At 30.3% G+C, this 16868-nt stretch overlaps 2 protein-coding genes across 3 annotated transcripts; one reads left to right on the top strand and one right to left on the bottom strand.

The window, feature by feature from the left end:
- Window positions 1-2312: 2312 nt before the first annotated feature.
- LOC107931639 (ATP synthase subunit d, mitochondrial) lies at window positions 2313-4912 on the bottom strand. 2 transcript variants are annotated; one of them, XM_041080461.1, is made up of 5 exons: window positions 4650-4912; window positions 4415-4498; window positions 3679-3773; window positions 2840-2904; window positions 2667-2753 (listed from the first exon to the last, which is right to left on the bottom strand). In XM_041080461.1, exons 1-4 carry the CDS (start codon window positions 4881-4883, stop codon window positions 2880-2882), a joined length of 438 nt encoding a protein of 145 aa, XP_040936395.1. In that variant the 5' UTR covers window positions 4884-4912; the 3' UTR covers window positions 2667-2753; window positions 2840-2879. The 2 variants fall into 2 exon arrangements, with proteins under 2 accessions (XP_040936401.1, XP_040936395.1); XM_041080467.1 differs by lacking the exons at window positions 3679-3773; window positions 4415-4498; window positions 4650-4912 and adding an exon at window positions 2313-2582 and having other exon boundaries at window positions 2840-3249.
- Window positions 4913-15661: 10749 nt separating this feature from the next.
- LOC107931658 (transcription factor HEC2) lies at window positions 15662-16734 on the top strand. The gene has a single exon (XM_016863593.2). It carries the CDS (start codon window positions 15909-15911, stop codon window positions 16590-16592), a length of 684 nt encoding a protein of 227 aa, XP_016719082.1. The 5' UTR covers window positions 15662-15908; the 3' UTR covers window positions 16593-16734.
- The last annotated feature ends 134 nt before the right edge of the window (window positions 16735-16868 follow it).

Here is a 16868-nt window from a genome sequence, read left to right on the forward strand (position 1 = left end):
ATCTATTTGTTTTTGAAGCATAAAAGAAACATTTTATCAATAAATATTAGGTGTAATGGTAAGGTACATTTTACTCTCAAAGGGAGAACGAATATGACATTGTTAGGAGGGATAATTACAAACCTCAAACACACACCATAAACCGAATATGAAAAGTAAAAATAAAAAATAATTTTTTTATATTACATATAAAATATAATAACAAGGTAAGCAATGCAAAATATCTAGTGTATTTTAATAATATACAAGCAAATGCAATGAGACAACTAATATATCCCATGAAGGCGGTGTAGGATTTTGAGATAACCCTCTCTATCCAACTAGCGAGCCACCCATATAAATTGCATATGGAATTTTATCAAAATCCTCAGTATCAATTAGTCCAACTTGTGTTTAAACCCTAAACCCTATAAATGTATATATGTCTGCGTGCATTGCTCATCGAACCACTCGCATTAACTAGCTTGGAATCCAGTTCTCTTTGTAAAAAAATTTTAAAAAATAAGGGTCTGCAAGCAAACCTTAGCCATCACATGTTGGCATGTTCTAATACCCTGAAATTTGTTGGCCACCGTTTTTCTTTTTTTCTTCTTCCCTTTCTTAAGCACCCAATCATTTTTCAGCTTTTTTTCGGCCTTTGCTTACTTTACAATTCATTGTTTTTTTGGTTTACCCTATTTCTATATGTATTCTATACTTTGCTTTTTTAGGGTATTGTTTAATAGCATCAACATGTATTGGATGCTTTTAGTAGTTGAATTCCAAGAACCAAAAACCTTAGCTAATCTTATCATGTGCTCACTTTCTTGCCCAACTTTTTCTTTTTCAAGGAATTCCATTTATCGGTATATTTTAGGGGTTTTTTTCAATGGATATGGGAAGAGTTTATGGTTTTTCTTTTGAGTTCAATTTATTTTTCAAAGCCAACGAGGACTTGATTTAGTTTGGGTTCTTTTTATATTTATTTTGGGATGAAGTTAGAAAATTATTTTAGGGGACCAAAAATGAATGATGAATTTTTAAGAGGTTAAAATATAATTTTATCATCACACTAACTTGCAATTTCATAAATTTTGAAAAGGTTATAAGAAAATTCTACCTTTTTTTAAACCCTTAGATATATATGTATCCTTGGACTTAAGTTTCATTATGTGTGAATCTATCTTAATTTAGTTTTGAACATATTTTAATTATCAATCCCATCAGACCTTATAATATATATATTGGTAAAATAAACAATTTTGATCCTCTTTATTAAAGTAGATTTTGATCCTTCAAACTTGTTGTCACTAAACGATTTTAAGATTATCCAATTAGATGGTGACCTCGTCATATTATTATTTTTAGGGTGCGTTTGGTTCGCTGTATTGGATTAGAGGTGTATTGGATTAGAAGTGTATTGGATTAGAGGTGTATTGGATTAGAGGTGTAATAGTAAATCAACTGTTTGGTTGAATGTAATGGAATAGAGGCGTAATAGTAATCTTGTGTTTGGTTGAATGGAATAGAGGTGTAATAGCATAGTGGAAAAAACTAAAATGACTAGAATACCCTTAGCATAAATTTGTTTTGGTAAATGATTATTGTTATTGTTATTTAAATTTTAATAAGATTATTATTATCAATAATAAATATTTTAATCATATTTAAACATAATTATTATTAAATATATTATAATTAAAATATATAATTTAATAAAATTCTTAATAATTAATATTCTTATATGAATTTACTCAAATCATAATATATGATACCATAAAAGATAATTTGAAATAATTAATATTAAATATATTTTAATTAAAATATATGATTTAATAAAATTTAAAATAATTATAACTAATAAATTATCTTACATGAATTTGTATAATTTAAAATAATTATTATTACATATAATTTAATAATATATAATTTCATAAAATTCTTGATAATAAATTTTCTTATATGAATTTATACAATTTAAAATAATTAATATTAAAAAGAACTAAAAAGCACGTCCCGATGAATTTGGATAAATGATTGTCTAGATGCACTTGAATCAATAAATTCATTCTTGATGTAAAAACCTTTTTTTTATATTAATTTATAAAATTTAAAATTTCAAAATACTAATAATATAAATAACCACTTATTAAAAAATACATATAGAATGGATCAAGATAAATAGGTGTCCAAATTCAATTGTATCTAGATAATATTCAAATAATAAACATAAAACAGAATGGAATGAAGAGGGCAGACAGTAAAATTTTGCCATAAAAGTATGACTGCGGATGCCTGCTAAATAGAATGCATGTCTTACAAGATCCACCTTGTTTCTCAAATGATTGGATAAATTTTTCTCACACAATTATTTTCTTATCATTACAGCCTAATCTTTCCAACCCAGATCACCGCACAAGAGAAAAAGGGGTTAAAACAACAGAAACGGTTCAGAAATTCTAGTCGAGACCAAAAGCTTGGCCATTAAATTCACAAAGATGTCAATAGCCCCAGTAGTCATTCCGGATCTCATCATCGAATTTCTTTTTAAGCTCTGGATGTTTCTCAAAGTACTCTTCTGCGGTCATGGTGCTGATCTTTTGCTGTTCATAAAAAAAGATAAAAAAATTCAGCAATTGTGATTTGGAACACAACAACACACATTCCGGCATTGTTTTATTTATTACCTTAAGTTCTTGAACCTCGGCAATTTCTTTCTCCAATCGCTCAGACTCTTTCAAGGATTTCTCCTCTGCCTCTTTCAATTCTACAAGCTATAACCACAAATAAATAGCACATCATTCGAGGAAAAAACTTGGAGACAGGGTAAAAGAGAGTCAATTATCCAGTTGATTCTCACCAATTCATCAAATTTTGGTTTGTATTGAGGAGTGACGGTGTCAACAAACTTGGGGATCTCTACACCTGCAATGGAAGAGTATATAACATTTGTAACGGTGAATCCCTCAAAACTCCATCCAAACCTTATAACAAGCATGATAAATATGATTACTTCGACTGCTAGAAATTGCAGACAAGTGAGAATTGAGTAGCTAGATGTCTATATTTTCTTCATTCTACTTTGAACATAAGTATAGGAGTATCTCAAGTTTTGGTGTCCAGAAGAATCTGATCACATAATAGCATTATTGAAATGAAACATCTACGGCATTAATCTGAAATTGTTAAATGCTAATAGCATTCAACAAGTGAATTGCACATAAATAAGAATTGTATTTGCAAACAAAATAGCAGCCAATTTAAACAATGTCCTCATTGGCAATTGATTTCCATTGAACTTTCAGTGAAGTATGGGGCATGGAACTGATCTAGGAAAGATCAAGGAGATCTGGAGCTGGAAAATGATTGATAACTGTGTTACGCAAACTCGAGTGCAAGTGTCAGATCAGGCTAAATGTCCAAAATGGGTATGTTCAACTTTTTTCCAAGAATTTGTAGGGTCCTTGAAGGGTCATATCCCCATATCTATGGTCCAGATATAGGTCAGGCATTGATATTTCCGTAAAAAACAGTCAGATAAATATAAAGCAATAGCAATATAAAGCAAAGGGCACAGAAATCCTCAGGAATCAGAAAGCTCAATCTGAAACTGCAAATTCCATTCTAAATACTATCACATGCTATGACCAGCAGAAGGGAGAGGAGTATCTTGGCTGAATGAACCATGCAGAAGATCACCTGTACGGTGGAAGCAGACGATAGTTGACAATTTCAAGCACCAGAAGTGTCACCGCAGGCTTGCTCAATAAAGAAGCATTCCTCTGTGCCAAATGCTGCAAAGAAGGCATTTTAAAGAAATCCTATTATTCTATTAGCAAGTGACAATATATTTTTGTAAATCCATAAAGAGAGAATAAGGAAATCAGACTTTAGCTTTGGTCTAAATTGAAAAAATCAGCAGTCAGACAACAACTAAGCCTTCTCCCACTACATGGAGTCATCTATTGATCATAAATCATCATTGGCTCTTATATAAGTTGCCAATGGATGGTTACAATGGGTTTGGAAAGAAATTTCCAAAGTGCAATTTTCTAAATTAAATGATTTAATAAAGTGTGAATTGTTACATTTAGTCAGTTAGTTGGTTTGGATGAAAAGTAGCATGATCTTGAACAGATGTCAGGAAATCTGAAAAACAAATATTATATTGACAGATAAAGTCATTATAAGTCAAAATTTGTTTTTCCAAATTAGTAGGATGATTGACTTACTTTCAGCCAGTAGCAAGAATGAGGTTACAAGTATATTGAAAGTGGCAATTACTTCTTAAGACTTCCATTAAAAATGAGATGGAATAACTTTTCCAATGGACAAAATTTATACCACAAATCTCGAAAACTGCATGACACTAATCCTTTACTAAGAAATCTTCTAAAAGATAAGAAATAATAACATTAGAAGGGAAGCAAGTTACACTGAAGTGCGAACAAAATAACGAATGAGGTGCAATGAGCAACAATCTGGTGTATGTTTCAACCATAGCAATACTAGGAACAACCTGCGTCAAACGAATCAATACCAAGCATTAGAAATAGTTTGAAAATCAGTAGTGATCCAATTGTCAAAGACCAAATAAAAATTAATTAAGCCTACAAGAAAATAGTGATCAATTTATAAATTAGATTACATTACTCTATTCAGGATAATACCTGCCCAGCAAATAAAGATTCTTCCATTTGAAAGACCAACTTCAAATAAAGATTCATTGAAAAGCCAGATAACAGTGAAATAGGCAATGGACTAACTTCCCGCATCACCATGAATCTCTCATTGGGCTGTACATTTGCTTCAGGTAACAACTCTGTAACTCCACCAGAAGATAACCAATTCATGACCGTTTCACAAGCTGGCTGCGCCATCGTGTAGGAGACAACCCAAAACATCCCAATTGATTTATAGAGAGAATAAAAAAGGAGCTAGGGATTAGAGAGAAGAAAAAGACCTGGCTGAATTTGGTTTGTAAAGTAGAGTTAACTTCATCAAAAGTGCGACGAAGAGTAGCGAACTCTTTGCGAGCCTCATCGGAGACCAAAAGCTTAGCCATCCCTTCCCAATCAATGTTCTTTGATGCTTTGAACGCGACATCGACGACTTTTTTCCCCGGTCTGCTCATTTTTCTCGCACTTTCTCGCTTCCCAAACGCGAGACGGTGGAGATTTGGTTCGAAGAAAACTGCTGTTGATGTTGGGAGGGAGAGGGTGGGGTGGAGCAGCAGATTTTGGCTGGGGAGGGTAAAACAGAAACGATTAGCTAATCCTTACTTTTGAAACGGATTGGCTAATCGTTGTTGAAGCAGAGAAAATGAGGAATACATCCGTGTTGTAATAGGCCTGTAATAGGCAATACATCAAACCAAACACGGGATTAAGTGGGGATTAGTGGGGCCCACGGATTAGGGGTGTATTGGCTAATCCAATACACCCAACCAAACATGCTGTTAAAGTAAAAGTAAATCATTTAATATATCCCAAAACTCAACAAAAACGACTGAACATTTTCCTAAGAAGCGATCATAGTTCAAAATCTAATTTTATTTTTATTTACACACGAAGAAAGTTATTAAAACGATATATTAAGATTAAATTCATGTTCCATAACTAATAATGTAATCATTTCGTACAAATTTATAAACTTTATAAAATAATTGATATAACTGAAGTTACCCCAAGTTGTGTACCAGAAAGTCCCACATCATAATTAGTGTCCAAGGTGAATGAATGGGGGGAATTGTGGGGTTGAAGCATTGCTTAAAATGTGTGAGTTCCAAGTTACTTAACTGACAATAAAGGGTAAAATCACGTCAACATGCATACATCAAAGCCTGCACTGAAAAAGAGAGCCGAAATTCTGGCCACTATTATTATTTTTCCCAATTTTTCTTTTTTTAAATAAAAAATTTCATTTTTTTGTGTGCAATTCTTTGCATGAAAGTGGCAGAATGGGTGTGATTTATTCATTAGATATAGGAGCTCACTTTTTTCTTTTTTTCAGTTTGTTATTTTCTTTTAATAGGAAGAGTCCAAGTTACACGTAAGTGATAATATATAAAATAGCCTTTATATATTAAAAAATTGGGTATACTATGAGTAAATTACATTTTATCTTTTTACTTAAGAAGATTAGATTAAAGAGTAAACTAATTTTTTTGTTAAAAAATTTATCTATCTATTTTTATTGTTAAAAATTATATTATACATGGGTATGAGATATACATGAAATGTCACGTGTGACTATCTAGTCATTTCATCAGTCACACCAGTTTTTAATAGTACAAATAAATATAATTTTAACAAAAAGTGATCAATTTATTCTTTAATCTTATTTTTTAGTAAAAAAATCAAATTCAATCTGATTAATACAGGATCTTTCGTGATACTTATACAGTGAATCATGTATTTATAATTATAATTAATTAAAGATGAGTTAAAGTTAATGAAGATGGGCAAATTGTGTGATTGAGTTGCAGAGGTTATTAAAATTAACTTTATTGAAAAAAGTTTGGTGACATTCAAGTTGCTTTCAATTTTTTAATCTATGGGATAAGCATGAAACAGCCTTATAGCTTAGCTTAGCCTACTTTTTTACATTACTTTAGGCAAACATTAAATTCATGGGAACATGTATTTAACGGCTCAACGTAGATTTTTATCAAAGGAATATTTTCACAATTACTTTAAAAATAATTAATATATCATTTATAACGGTATCAAATTTGACCATCAATTCTTTCATAAAAACTTAAAATTATTATTTTTTAATAAAAATATTAATTAAAATATTAAAATTTTAAATATGATAAATTATATAATACTTTATGTGTAATTCATATATTTTTATAATAAATAATACCATGTCCTAGGAAGTACAGATTAACTTTCCTATCGATTGTCATGCTGGCAAAATAATGTAATTTCAAGTTTTGTTTGTTGAATTAATCAAATAAAAATTATTATTATGTACCAAAGATCTATTGTATACCACAAAATATCTGCCACTTGCAGTCAAAAGGTCTATTTTCCTGGGAGAAACAGAAAATAAATTATATTATATTATATTAAAATTGAATTAGTGGGATTTTGTCAGTTAATGGATTAGGCAACGACTCACGTGACGTGAGTCAAGATACATCGAACCGTAATTAAAGCCGACGACGGCTTGACCGTCGCCTAATCCAATTTATTTACGTATCACATTGTCAAAACCATGAAACGGCCGACGGCCGATGGTCCATAAACAAAGCATTTATAGCCACCACCCAAATAACTAGCTAAAGCAACTTGATTCATGTAATGAACCGAATTTTTGTGTATATATCCATAAATTTGAGATTAAGCTATTTAGGTCATTTAAAAATATTGATAAATTTATAAAAAAATACGTCAAAATTGGATTAATGTAACAAATTAATCTTAATTTAGATGAAATAATTTTTTATTTTGAATTGTATTTATTTGAGTTGAATTTAAATTAGATATAACATGTTTTTTGTTGGCACGTAATTAACATGTTTTAAACTCTATTGGTGTTTGTACTTTCTTTTTGAAATCAATTATGTAAAAACATATCAATTTAAGTTTTTTGATTAACAATTTTTGTCATAGATCGTTAAAGTGTTGATATAGCTATTAACAATTATTGACTCAGTCGTTGTGATGGTGATGTGGTGGTCCACATAAAAATAATTAAATAAATATCAAATATAAAAATATTTTTTTAATACATAATCAATGTAATGGAATTGTCAAACTAAACTAAACAGAATGGAAATTAAAGTTGAACATAAAAAGTTTTAGAACCAAATCACAATGTGATAGGTGGAGTTAAAATGCACCAACTTGAGTCAATATCCACGCATAAAATGCAGCCTCATGTTGTGGGGGGACTCCCATCAAATGAGCTCATGCATATGCAACCACCTTTCACAGGTTCATGGAATCTAAGATACATTAGCCATGGTCATGGGGGCCAGCCCCTTTGATTATGACCCTTTTCGGCTTTAGCCACTGGTAGTTTTTGCTCAATTTGTAAAGTCCCAAATTTATTTAAGCTTTCGGCTACACTACCATTGCTGGGGTTTTATTGTTATTTTCCCTTTTTTCTTTTTTTTTTTGAGTTAAATCTTTTGGTTAATTGTATCCATATTGATCTTAATCTTGTTTGTATCAGGTTTTTGGACCTACATAAGTGATCCACATATCATGGGAGATTCTCTTATAAGATCTTTTATTTTTGGTTGCCCCTCCTTTTAAAATGCTATCAACTTGGTTATTGCAGAAATCTTTACTTGGATTTGAACTTTGCAAATAGATTTTAGCCGCAATTTAAAGGTTAAAAAAAGAAGAAAAATAAATGTTTGAAATTTTACTTTTTAGAATCTATAAAATATCATTTTATGAAAAGGACTCTTGAATAAAAATGGTTGACGTTTAGGGAAAATATACTTCACACAATTCAAAATTCCCCACGTTTATACAAATAGTCTCTCTACCATGTTGAAGTGTGATTGAATACATTTACTTCAAAATTTCGTATAATTTGATCTTTATACATATATAATGTTATCGATGGGTTTAAATTTATAATGTTGTTAATTGTTGTTCTTAAAATCATAGTAAAAATAATTTTTTAATAGTAAAAACCCATGCTATCATTTTAGCAGAATTTAAATCTACTAATAATATTATAAATTAGAGAAAGTAGATTATGCCAAATTTTAATATGAGGATTAAAATAAAATTAAACAAAAAAAAAGTACATGTATATGTTAGACTTTGATCAAAATCTCGAGTTGCTGAGCTGCTGAACTTGGAAGAGAAAAATTATATAACAATTTAAAATTACTTTGGTTGATTGAAAACTTTGATAGTGGAATCAAATTTGTACTAACTACAATTCAAACTTACTTCATACCCAAAGTTGAATGCTTTTATTTTTCTCATTATCAAAGCTGCAAATGAGGCTTTCATTTAATGATAACATTGATATCATAAAAATGTAAATTTTAAGTTTGAGTATCATTTTTTTTTTGTAAATATGCTAATTTTCTCTCAAATTTATTTTAGTTAGTTAGTTAATTTGTTTAAATCGAGCTAGTTGTTAGTATTTAGTATTAGAACTATTGTAATTTAAATTTAATGTGGCGCAAACAATTACATCGCTCCTCTTGTTACTTTTGTAAATAAGAGATTTAGAATTTTTTAGAAGACAGTTTACTTTCGTCTTTTTCAAATATTTTATGTGTTGAGTATTCTTTTTATCGAGTTTGCTTTCTCTACTTTCAAAGCTTGTCATATTTTTCATTCTTTTGGTAAGTTTTTACTTCATTCTATGTTGTTCTTTGAATCATCTCTATTAGCCATTTCTCTTTTTGTGCTTCCTTTATATTTATGGTGGGTTCGTCTATAAAATCGAGAATGAGATAATATCCCTATTGTAAATGATGTGCGATGAGTCCTGTAATTAAGGAAACTCAAAAACCCCTATTATTATTTTTATTTCTCAAGATATGAAACCCAATAACTAATAAAGCGAAATGAAATTTACATATATTGAAAAAGTCAAATGTTAATATAAAAAGGGTTAATTAGTGGATATGTACACAAATATTATAATCAAGAGAGGTCTTTATGTAATCTTAATGTCAGCAATTACATGTGCAAACAATCATAGAAGGGCACCAAATTTAGTTAGAATTGGTTAGGTAGAATTATAGAGTTCGCCAATTTGATACCAATCCACCCACCTCTGCTGCCCTTCTCTTTCAATTGAAAGGCCACTTTATTTTGGATTAGCTAATTATCAATACAACGTCGGATTCAAGGCATGATTGTTGACAACAATTTTGGTTGAAAGACAGTCCATCAAGACTGCAATTTTGCCCAAAATTTAAGTCCCTATTCACCAATTTATAAAACGTAATATTTTAAACATAAATAACTAAAATGTAATATGAGACAAACAAAATTAACTATTTTTAGAGTTTATCCTATTTATAAATACCAAAATCATTATTATTCATTATTACCCATGATCAACTCTCAATCATTTTATTCATTCCTGTAAAAGACAACTAAATACTTAAGCTTAAATTTAGACAGGATAAATCTCTGAATCCACACTTGATTTTAAATCAACTCTAAATCATTCTGATAAGAAGTCACTATATAATTAACCTTCAATTAAGACTGGAATCTGTTTGATTATGTGTATAGAATATTGGAAGAGAGATTTTACACTGTTGTTCCACCAATAACAAATCTAGACTGATAAGACAAGCCAAAGTGCAATACAAATTAAGTGTATTTGCGCCAATTTGGCATCCAAAGCTTAAATCACTATTGGGTAAATGACAGGTGCAGAGTTTAAATGATCATGATTTCTTCATATCTACAAAGAAATGACACATTAGTCTATGTTATGTCAGGCAGATTCGGAATTTTCACAACTGGGAATTTTTGACACACATTTCATATCCTAATGAGGTTTGCATGGTTGGTTCCCACTGCACAAATTTGTGAATTAACCCATGCTTTGCTCCAACTTCCTCTAATTGCTGCATTAATTTCGCCGCTGTTTTATTTAGCAATCTCTATAACTATGATGATTCGTGTCGACAATACTAATTTGATGCTTTCGAGCCAAAAAGTTTGAGAAAACTGGGTCTGAAATTTAGGTTCACAGAATTTGCGATAATATTCAATGTCTATTTAGTTAATAATTTGTAAATATTGATCTAAATTTGATACCAGTGGTGATTTGACAAAAGGGTAATAATATATAATTAAAAGCAAAATATTTCTATTTTCCTAATGATTTGTGCATGCAAAAAGAAATTTGTATTTTCTTTTATAAACTGAACTGGACCAATTGAATGAATTGGTTGGACTAGAAATCAATTAGGGTATTAATTTAAAGAATGATTTTGAATTGATTAAATCCGAAATTAGTATAGACTGGTTAAATCGACTAAAAAACTGGTTAAACTGGATTTAAAAATATATATATTTTTTAAAATTTTTAATGATTTTTTAATTGAACCGATGACCGATCTAGTTTAATCATCAATTTGATTCTAAAAACATTATTTGTGTTGTATAACTCTATGTCTATTATAAAATCAATAACATCTAAATTTAATATCATCCAATTCTAAACGATGCACACATAGTGCTTTATTTGTAATAAGCCTGCTTAAAGGTGGGGTTACTTGTCTAATTTTAAATGTTTGTTTGATATTTGTGAGTGTTAGAGAAAAATTAAATTCAAACAATGAGTTTTAGTAAAATATTAAGCTTATGTAAGATGAAACTTCGGCTTAAATTCTAGTATTTAATATTAGAACTTGAAGCCAACCTAAATAATTATACATGACATTAATACTTGTATCAATCTATTTAACTTGATTTATCAGAACCTCTAAACTTGTTGAGAAGTAATGAAGCCACTGTCATTGGGTTACATTATATAGATGTGGTTCATGAATGATCTATTTAAGGCCTGTCTTGGGTACTTCTTGGACTCATCAAAGTGAATTATGGGTCAAATCCCAAAGTTACTAAATGGAGTGGGGCTATTGCTAAAACTAATAGGACATCTCATTACATACCAAATTTGATTCAAGTTCTAGAAGTATTAAATCTTTGATAATCGAGGTTAATTAGAAGGATTTATGTACTATAGAAAGAAATATGTACATGAGATTCATATCAATCATACCACAAATTATGAGCTTTTGTTTTGGTTTTCCATTGTTTGTTGTTGGGTTGGCTGACTCGATTATAGGCCTAATCCGTAGGTCGTGTATGATCCGTTTTTGTGGCCTTTTGGGTTTAATGAAATCCCAAATGGTTGCCAAAATTAAAAATTATGGCAAATTGGTGCCATAGACTCCGTCATTTCACAATATGACTATCTTGTTATTTATTTTACCGTTAATGGAAATTAATCTTTTCACGGTTTATGACTATTTCTCTCATCAATATCATCTTTAATGTTTAAACATGAGTTCTCTCTGTATAAGTTCAATGTGTTTTACTATTACATCCAACATTGATTGGCGATATCCTACTAACCGAACAAATGTTAGTGTTTGAACTTTTATTTAATTGACGTCTAAACTTCAAAATGTTACAATTGAAATTTAAAAGTATTAATATTATATCAAATTGATCTTTTTGTAAGCTTAGCCATTATTTTAGATGGTAATTGCCAATATGGATTTCATATGAAGCAAATTCAAAATACATCCATACTTATCATATGGACAACATGGATGACATGTTAAAAAAAATAGACAAATCATTAAAATTTAAGAGGTTCTTTTTAACATGTTAAACCCAAATTATCCATGTAATATTTACACCTATGTTTATAATTTTATTTGTGTTTTGGATATATTCCAAATCACCTTTGAGCTACCATTTAATACCTAAACTAAAAGAAGGATACAATTGATATAATACAAATACTTTCAAAGATCCAATTAGAAGGTAAAAGTATTATAGAGACTCTTGTATTAGGAATAAAATTGCATTTTTGCTCTCTTTACTCAAAAAATGGACAAATTAGTCTTTAAACATTAGATCAAAGAGCAAATTGGTCCATTTTGTTAAAAACTAATGTAGCTGACAGAATTGTCAGGCAATAAAATATGGCATGCTATGTGTATCTCATGTTGACGTACAAAGACCGATTTTTAACAAATGAAATGGATGGAATTTATAATAAAATGATCAATTTACTTTTTAATCTAACGCATAAAGACTAATTTATCTATTTTTTAAATAAAAAAAATAAAATACAATCTGATTTAATCTCCGTAATACTTTCAAAGACCCTATTAAAACGGTTTAAAATCTAGAAATCAATTAAAGACTTAAAAATCCAGTACATTTAGCCTGAATTGGTACATTAGCAGAATGTCGAACGGACCCCATTTGATGAAAGATGAATCATTGTTCCTCGAATCGTTATAAGAGAATCACTGACAACAGCTCCATCAATGAAACTGAGTCTAAACATAAAAACAGGCCACCTTATTTTCTCTTATCAACTTTCAAACTTCAAACTTCTCTTTTGGTCTCCTTTGTTTCTATGAAAGAAAATTAAGGAAAAAGGGTTTATCTTTATTTGAATCCCATAGGGTTCTTCTCTCACTTCTCTGCAATGTAAAACGATAAATTCGAAGGGTTTAAGTTCCCATTGCGGCTTTTGTTTTTGTTTCATTTGGGAAACCTGTATATAAAAGAACAGATCCAATCTTTGCTGATGATAGAAACAGTATCAGTGAAAAAGGAGAGTTAAAAAACAGGGCAAGATTCCAAGGTTGGGACCATTTTCTCAGCTTTGTAATTTATCTGCACTGTTAGTTTTCTTGAATATATAAATATTTGTATATTTCGATATTTTTTTTAAAAGGGGTTCTTTGGTCACTTTTGATTTTGAGAAAAAAAATCAAAACAGTTTGTTGACATCGATATTTTTTATCTATGTAGAAGAATACATGTTCAAGTGCACTCATTCTCTTATCTAAAGGTTGAGAGAAGATGAAAATTATTTAATATCAAATTTTTAATATTTTTTTTCGTGCACAGTTATTTAAATATTGTATTTTGAGTTAGTGGAAAAATCTTAGAATTTCATACCCCCATGTGCACTTCAAAATGTACCAGTCATGGTCTTTGCTATCAAATTCTACTTAATTTATTGAAATACATGTATCGTATTGAATATGCAGTGAGTTGAACTTGGACAAGAAATCTTGTTATACTTAATTATTATTATTATTTTCACGTCATTAATTTCTGAGACAGATCCTTTTCAATTCAATATGATTGTCCTATATTACACAAATTGATGAAGACTGAAAAATATGGCAGCTTCACGAATGGAAGGTGTCAGTTAAGCAACAAAAGCAGAACAACAAAACATAATGAAGTAAAAAAGATAAAAAAAAATTCAGCAGCCGAAGCCACCATTTGTAAACTTGGAGTTGCAGTGGAAGAGGGTCACTGGCTCTCTGCAATTGCTGCACCACCGTCACCCCTTCTTCTATCCACGTTAAAAAGTGTGCCAAAGGTAAAGCAATGATGAGAGAGACTGGACTGTACTTATATAGTTAGTTACTAAGTAGTAAAAGTATTATAAAAACACTCATATAAGTATTAAATTATATTTTATATTATTTATTTACTTATTTTTAATAGAAGAAATAAAATGTAATTAAACTATTAATATAAAAATTTTAATAATAGTAACATATATACTGTGTGTGTCTCCCAAAGTTACTGGAATCTTTATCAAGCTAAAGGATTGCTTGCTGTTCTGACAATGGAGTAATGTGTGGGGTTTCATGGTAAAAAAAAAAAAAAAAAAAGACAAGATATTTTTTTTTAAGGCAAAAGCATGCAAAGCAAGTACTCAATGGCACAATCCAATAAAAAACAAAGTGGTTCATGCACCTTCTTTGAACAATTATCCTTAAATCCAAGCCATCTAATTTGTGGGCCTAAATTGGATGAATCAATTAATCTGATCTTCAACTTTGAGAGTTGGTGTTAAATAGATCGGAGGGTTGATAGGGTGAGTGAATTGAGTTTGCCCCGCACGATGGGCTGTCACTATCAGAGATCACATATTCAATCATAAATGAGTTTTTTTGGGGTCAATTTTCTGGTTTTTAGTTCTTCTAATATATTTGATTTTAGTATTTAGTCCTTATTTTTCTTTTGGCATACTCTCGATAGAAGTAAATCATTGTCAATTCACACGCTATAAATGGGATTGCTGTTATGATTCGAATCCAAGAAATAAGTTTTTGGTGAACACCCAATGCTGCTTAGTCAAAAGCTGAGGTTCATAAAGTATTTATAGGATTTGAACATAACACATCATACTTTAGTTTTTTTTTCTAAAGGCTTAAGGCATCATATTTTCCCTTATTTTAATTTTATTATTTCAATTAAAGTTATATTTCTTTTCTTTTCAAATTTACTTAATTTGATCTCTTTCTATTTATAAAATCATTAGATAGTGTATAATATTGTTGATTATTCCGGTTAAAATTTTAACATAGAGTTAGGAGTGAATGCAGAGGGAGGCAAGTAAGGGCGCTAGCCCCAAAAATATAAAATTATATTTTAACCCCTTTAAAATTTTTAAATTGTAAATTTATATGTAATAAAATTGTATTTTGGTCCCCAAAATGAAAAGAAAAACAATTTGTTTAGTCCTTTTAAAAAATGAAAACATGATTTTTTTTATAATTATAAAATAATACATGATAATATTATATTTTGACCTTCAAAAGTTTATGATTTAATTGATCCCTCTTAAAAAAATTCTAGCTTCACCCCTACGTGGATTTTTTTGTAAAAAGCATATCATGTGACGAGTTACAATGAATATTTTAAAGAAAAATCTACATAAATATTTTAACTGTAATAACTATTTGAATTACCTAATGACATCATAAAAAGAATACCAAATTGTGACAAAGTAAAAAGACTAAAACCCAAGTAAGAGCAAAGTAAAATGACCAAAACTGGAATTTAACCTTTTCTGGGAGAGGGAACTTTCCTGCAAGCTTTGCATGCATTTAAAATATATATATTGGTCACAAGTTGCTATATAAAGCCCTTTCGACTTCCTTCTTTGATATTAGTAATACTTTTTAAATCACTTTTTTCAGTTTTCTCCATATCTCTCCTTATCTTTATCTCTGCACACATTTGATTTTATAAAAAAAGAAAAGAAAAGAAAACCCTAATTCTATCACAGCTATCATCACCTTCCTCTGTCAGCTCCTCTCCATCCCTCTGCCATTCAATCTTTCAGCCCATCTCTCTTTTCTTCACTCAAATCACACCCTCAAAGTAGCAGATAATACAGATATATTTGAGTGAGATTCAATGGATGTTGACATGATCAAATCTTCATCAACCGAAGATGATCATCACATGGACATGATGACAATGATGATGCAAATGGAGAAGCTTCCTGAATTCTGTGAGCCACCGCCTGAAAGCTCCACCACTGTGTTTCCTATTTACCCTAACCCTATTCATGACCCGTTCACGGCCTTACCATTTCCAGTTCAAGAATCCATGGCTGCTCCACCACCACCTTTTCAAACCAACAAGTTCAAGTACCCATCATATCCTGATAAGAAAAACTCCATGGCAGCAATGAGGGAGATGATTTTTCGTATAGCAGCAATGCAACCTATTCATATAGACCCTGAATCCATTAAGCCACCCAAGAGAAGGAACGTTAAGATCTCTAAAGATCCACAAAGTGTAGCCGCTAGGCATAGAAGGGAAAGGATAAGTGAACGGATAAGGATACTGCAAAGACTTGTACCAGGAGGGACTAAAATGGATACTGCTTCAATGTTAGACGAAGCTATACATTACGTTAAGTTCTTGAAGAAACAAGTGCAGTCTTTGGAACAAGCTGCTGTTAATAGACCAATGGGAATTGGGTTTCCAAGTGGAGCAACAATGGCTAATGTGGGTTATTCTCCATTGATGAAAGCTTGTCAGCCACCATCTCATCATCATCAAGGTGTGGGCAATATGCAGATGCTTAGATAAGGGGAAAGGGAATTTAGAATTTTAGATTTGATTTGTGTAATGGGTTAAAGGTGTTGGGTTTTTTTTTTCAGTTGTTGTTAGTGCAACAAAGAATTTTCATAATTGTATGCTTTCATTATCTATGGATTAATGCTTTTTTTTATCAGCAAAACATGCCAATAACTTCAAGAATCATATGGAGTTTGATACTGATAATATATATATAAATTATTAACAAATGTTGGTGCTTAAGGAGAATAATTAATAAGAGATATTTCCTTCTTCCATGCATGAAAA

Source organism: Gossypium hirsutum, chromosome A02, assembly GCF_007990345.1.
Source record: "Gossypium hirsutum isolate 1008001.06 chromosome A02, Gossypium_hirsutum_v2.1, whole genome shotgun sequence".
Taxonomy (NCBI): Eukaryota; Viridiplantae; Streptophyta; class Magnoliopsida; order Malvales; family Malvaceae; genus Gossypium; species Gossypium hirsutum.